General features: G+C 39.2%; 1 protein-coding gene across 1 annotated transcript in view; it reads right to left on the bottom strand.

Moving 5' to 3' along the window:
- Nucleotides 1–957: 957 nt before the first annotated feature.
- Nucleotides 958–6,000, bottom strand: part of ndufs4 (NADH:ubiquinone oxidoreductase subunit S4) — a 96,522-nt gene continuing 91,479 nt past the window's right edge. Inside the window, exons 4-5 of the mRNA XM_078410078.1 lie at nucleotides 2,482–2,555; nucleotides 958–1,160 (exon numbers count right to left, since the gene is read on the bottom strand). Coding sequence (XP_078266204.1) covers nucleotides 1,057–1,160; nucleotides 2,482–2,555 — 178 coding nt within the window. The 3' untranslated portion in view covers nucleotides 958–1,056. The remainder of the gene's footprint in view (nucleotides 1,161–2,481; nucleotides 2,556–6,000) is intronic.

The raw sequence follows: 6,000 nt of genomic DNA, 5'->3' as shown, positions 1-6,000 counted from the left end.
TACCACAATATTTCTTTGTAACCCTAGAAATGACACCATCTGCCCAGTTCCATTTTTGTAAAGTGTAGCGAGTCTTACGAAATACAAATGCCGAGATCTCTTATTCTTAAAACTTGATTTTGAGGATCATGGATCAATTTTTCAAATTATGAAAGTGGCCCTGCACAGATGCAGCACGGAAAACCAACTGTCCAGTTGCACCACAGCTTGGCTTGGGAACCGCTCTGACCAAGACCGGAAGAAATTGCAGAGTTGTAGATGTAACTCAGTCCATCACACAGACCAGACTTCCCACCATTGACTCCATGCACACTTCCTCGAAAAGCACCCCACATAATCAAAGACTTATCCCATTCCGATCATTCCTACTTCTCCCTGCTCCCATCCGCAGAAGGTAAAGAAGCTTGAAATCTCATCAGCAGACTCAGGAACAACTTCTTCCCCTCTGTTATTAGGCTTCTCAACAGTTCTTCCAGAGCCAGACTACTGTTCGATTCACCTCTATCCCATTGTGGACATTGGACATTGGTGTACCACAATACTGAGAACTATATTCTGCACTATGTGTCTTCCCTTTTCCCCTCTCTAATCCACTAGAGTTTGACTTGATTGTATCTATGTATGGTTTATCTGATCTGTATGGATAGCACACAAAACAAAGCTTTTGACTGTACCTCAGTACACGTGACAATAAACCTAAACCTATATATATGTGATCACTTCTTGGATGGACCAGTCCAAATTTCTAGGGTCATTGTTTTATTTTAATCTGACAGATAATAAAAGCAAGGAGCTTTTGCTTTGAATAAATCTTGGTCAGTTCACTGAATGCTCATCGATGAGTACAGACAGATTCACACATGATATGATCTACATCCCCTTGAGAGCCAGAAAAGGGATACAAAGAAATTGAGACTGGAAAATGCACATTTATATTTTTAAAAAGATGCAAAAATAAGCTGTTGATGTTATATTTATTAAGAGATTATTCATAAGAACTATAATTACAATAGTTGCTTTTGTTCTTAGTCAAATGTACATTTGTGATGTTGTCAGTTATTTGGTAGATATTCTTGTCCTTCTGTTCCAAGAAAAGTTTGATCCGTACGACTTTGGTCTGGTCGCCTTTACCTTCCTTTCCTCCACTTCATATCTCCAACCTTTCAAGATGTAGAAAATTTTAACATAGTAATTTTTTCTTCCACAATGACCAGTGTCTCAAAATTGTAAAACTGGATGCATTTCTGAAAAGTTTCACTTTACGAGTGAAAATAATTTGTTTCAAAGTGTAAAATACCAAACGCATGCTTTGATTACTGCAGAATACAAAATTAGCAGAAAAATCAGGATACAGAATGCAGATATACTTTCCAGAGAGCATTACTGACTAAATGCAGCTGCTGTATTCACCATGTGCATGTGTAATGCATACAAAAACAACAAAGAAACTGAAAGATGGGAACAAGCCATTTATTCCAATCATATCCTGCCGTTTTTTTTATCTGAATGCCAGCAGACAGACTGAAGACATCAATCCATCATGTTACCATTATAACTCTACATTTCCATTTCCTTTTCAATTTACATCCAACCTAACAATTAACATTGACGTATTTGTTACTTTTTACCCCTCCACTGTTTCAAATGATCAGACTGACATCGCTGGTATTTATTTCACAAAATGCTGGAGTAACTCAGCAGGTCAGGCAGCATCTCAGACGAAGGGTCTCGACCCAAAACGTCACCCATTTCTTCTCTCCTGAGATGTTGCCTGACCTGCTGAGTTACTCCAGCATTTTGTGAAATAAATACCTTCGATTTGTACCAGCATCTGCAGTTATTTTCTTACACAGACTGACATCACTCTTGGATGATCAGAGATTTTCAACAATATCCAGGACGACTCAAAACCAGAACTACAATCTGGTCCCTTTTCATTGACTCCATCCCTCCCACTATCAACATTTTTCAATTACGCAATTAAATTTAACTCCAAATTGGGCTTCAGACCACATATCTGTTTCCTTACTGAGACTGTCTGATTTCATCTTCATAGCACTGGCCAACGCCTCCCTTATCTCAGCTCTTCTGTTATAAAAACTCTTATTTATGCCTTCAATATCTCCACTTAACCATTGCAACACCTCTTGGCTGATTTCCCCCCATCTACTATTTAATAATCTAATATTTTGTTGTCTATCTCATAACTCACCAGTGGGTGAGATGTGGCAGGGTCTGAGCCTGGATCTTGAGAAGCAAACGGCATTGTTTTGGGAACGTTAGATTATTATAAAAAAGTAATGCATTCTGTGATACAAACAAAAGTGACAAATATTTACCATTTTTTCATGCTGTTATCAATTTCATCCCAAATGACATGGTAATATAATTGTCAATGTGAAGCTGGAACTTAATCAATAAATCATTATTAAACAGCAAATTTTAAACCCAATGCCCAGATTTGAAATAAAAGCAAATTACCATTCTTTTCCACAAAGGCAATTGCATCATCCTTACTGGTAAATGTTAAAACGGTATTTGACAGTGGATCAGCTCTGAAACAAAAAATAACTTTTACAACAAGCTAACTTTTATTTCATTAATTTTCTTTCTTATTATTACGTTTCAATTTACATAAAACTGAAACAATTATTTAGAAGTGGGCAGTTACCCTAAAGAGATTGAGGTGAGTAGGATCACACTTGTAATCAAAACAAGGGAATGCATATGCTGGTTTACAGAAAAGGACATAAAAAACTGGGTAACTTCAGACTTAAGTTATGTTTCAAAGATTTTGATGTGGACAAAGTTGCTATTCCTTCAACATAACTGGGCTAATTCATTTAAATCCTCTAACAAACATATCTGACAGGATCCTTGTTACTATGAAAGCATCAACTTAACCAGACAGAAATGCCTGACCCTAAAGATCAATTTTAATAAAAGTTTTACATTAGCTGCATTTGATAAATTGGAGACTCATGAAATGCAGCAGAGCAGTAAGAAGGCCCTGAAACATCATCAGTCCATTCCCTCTACAGCAGTTTGCTTATTGCTCATTTGTAACATGGAAATGCTCAGTACTGATCCCACAAACAAGAATATACATTTCTATGTAAAGAGTGATCTTTCTTTCCAGGAATTGTACAGCTAAATATTGTCCCTCCTGAAGTTGCCTAACATGCACTCACAGCACGTAAATGCCCAGATTGATTTTCTCCTCCCAAGCTCAGGAGCAGTAAAATTAACTAACACGGGGATGAAGTCAACTCCTGCTCCAATCTACAGGCTTCTAGTCTGAATAATGTATAGACTGAATCATGCGAATTTTAGCTTTGCTAACTAAAATTAGTTTCTGTAAATGTTATTTGATAATTGATGGAACCATTAGTTCTTTTGAAACAACTTTCAGATTAACCGTTTTTTTAAATGACATGTTTAGATGGTATAAATAAATTGAAAAAATCTCTTGCTTCCACTAGCAGACAATTCAAGGACTGCTGGAACACTGATTTAAGATGACAGACAAATAATGCAAGAGGGATGTGAGGAAAAACGTTCTAAATGCTGAGTGGTTATGATCTAGCTGGGGGAAATTCAAAAGGGAAAAGATTTTCTAAACTAAAATGTCAATCCAAAATCTAATAAAAGCTTTATTTTGTACCTTTGCATCACACTCTGAATTCATGCAGTTATACAGCACTTAGAAACAGACACTTAGCCTGTCATTTCCATATCAGGCAGTCATCAATTATCCATCTTTACTAATCCCATTTCACAGCACTTGTCTGGAACCTTCAATGGCGTGCCGATTCAAGTGCTCATACAAATACTTATGAGGATACCTACTTCCACACCCTCTCCGGCAGTGCTATCCAGATACCAATAAACCTTTGGGTTATAAAGTCTCTGATATGGGAAAAAATTTCCTAGTATACCACTCATAATTTTGTATACCTCAGTCAGATATCCTCTCAGCTTCTTCCAAGGAAAACAAACACAGCCTAATAATGGAAACACTCCATACCTGACAATATCCTGGTGAATATTGTCTGCACTCTCTACCGTAATTACACCCCTTTTCTAGTGTATTGACTAGAATTGCACACAAAAATCTCCAGTTTTGATTTAACCAGTTTTACAAAGCTGTACCATAACCTCACCTTGTTTATATTCTATGCCACAACAAACAAAGGGCTCATATCCTGTACACATTCCGCACCAGCTTTTCCACCTGTGCTGCCACCTTCAGGGATGCTCTGGCTTGTACACTAAAGTCTCCCAGCTCCTCAATATTCCCTCTGGCTCTACATTGATTGTATTTGTTTTACCCTTCTTCATTCTCTTGTGATTTTGCACCCATCAAGGTTAAATTTCCTCTGCCTTTGCTCTGTCCATTTTACTAAATTATCAATAACTTCCTGTAACCCAAGGCTATTGTTCAAACCTCTAATCTTAGCATCCACAGAAGAGGGTGGCACAATGGCAGAGCTATCTCCAATCCAAATCATTAACAATAATGAGGGTCCAAGCACAGACCCCTGTGGTACACCACTGGTGATAGGCACCCAATCACAAAAGCAACCCTTCACTCAATGCCTCAAACTAGGAAGCCAATTTTGGGTCCAATTTGCCTTGGATCCTATGGGCTCTAACCATCTGGACCAACTTCCCACATGGAAACACTTGGCAATGACCATGATCCCACTGACGAACATCAGACCGCCATCTCCCAAACCATTATTGGGATGGAATTTTGTGTAGCAAAGTGTGGAGTCATGCATTTTGGTAGTCAGAATAAAGGCACAGAATATTTTCTCAATGGAGAGAGAATACAGAGATCGGAAATGCAAAGGGACTTGGGAGTGCTGATGCAGGATTCCCAAAAAGTTAATTTGAAAGTCGAATCAGTAGTAAAGAAAGCAAACTCAATGCTAACATTTATTTCAAAAGGGCTTGTATACAATACAATACAATACAATACAATATATATTTATTGTCATTGTACAGGGGTACAACGAGATTGGGAATGCGCCTCCCATACGATGCAATAATTTAATTAGCTAGTCGGTATTAATTTAAACAACCCAATGAAACAAATTGTAACAATTTTAAAACAGAATAAAGTGCAAGTAGATCTGTGCCGGTTCACTGTGCGATGTGACCATCCGGCTCAGCAGGACCGGTTCATAGCAGCTATGGCCCTGGGGATGAAGCTGTTCCTGAGTCTGGAGGTGCGGGCATAGAAGGCCTTGTATCATCTGCCCGATGGTAGAAGTTCGAACAGGCTGTTGCAGGGGTGTGAAGAGTCTTTGTGGATGCTGGTGGCTTTTCTGAGGCATCATGTGTTGTAGATGCCCTCCAAGGCTGGTAGCTGTGTTCCGATGGTCCTCTGAGCTCTATGGACTACCCGCTGAAGCGCTTTCCTCTCTGCCTCCGTGCAGCTGAGGTACCACACAGGGATGCCATGTGTTCGGATGCTCTCTATGGTGCAGCGGTAGAATGTCGTCAGCAGCTGTTGGGGTAGACCAGACTTCCTCAGTGTTCTGGGATCCCCAAAAATAGGGATGTAATGCTGAGGTTCTATAAGGCGCTGGTAACGGCTACATTTGGAATATTGTGAGCAATTTTGGACACCATATCTGAGGAAGGATGGGCTGATTCTGGAAAGGGCCCAAAAGATGTTTACGAGAATGATCCCAAGAATGAGTAGGTTAACCTATGATGAGCGTTTGTCAGCACTGGGCCTGTACTCGCTGGAGTTTAGAAGATTGAGGGGGGACCTCATTGAAATGTACAGAACAGTGAAAGGCTTGGATAGAGTGGATGTGGAGAGGATGTTTCTACTAGTGGTTGAGTCTAGGACTAGAGGTCATAGGCTTAGAATTAAAAGATGTTCTTTTAGGAAGGAGATGAGTAGAAATGTCTTTAGTCAGAGGATGGTGAATCTGTGGAATTCTTTACCACAGAAGGCTGTAGAGGCCAAGTCAGGGGATATTT

The sequence above is a fragment of the Rhinoraja longicauda genome, chromosome 1, assembly GCF_053455715.1.
Source record: "Rhinoraja longicauda isolate Sanriku21f chromosome 1, sRhiLon1.1, whole genome shotgun sequence".
In the NCBI taxonomy this organism is placed as follows: domain Eukaryota; kingdom Metazoa; phylum Chordata; class Chondrichthyes; order Rajiformes; family Arhynchobatidae; genus Rhinoraja; species Rhinoraja longicauda.
Note: the sequence above shows the minus strand (reverse complement) of the source record. Positions and strands in the feature narration are given on the sequence as shown.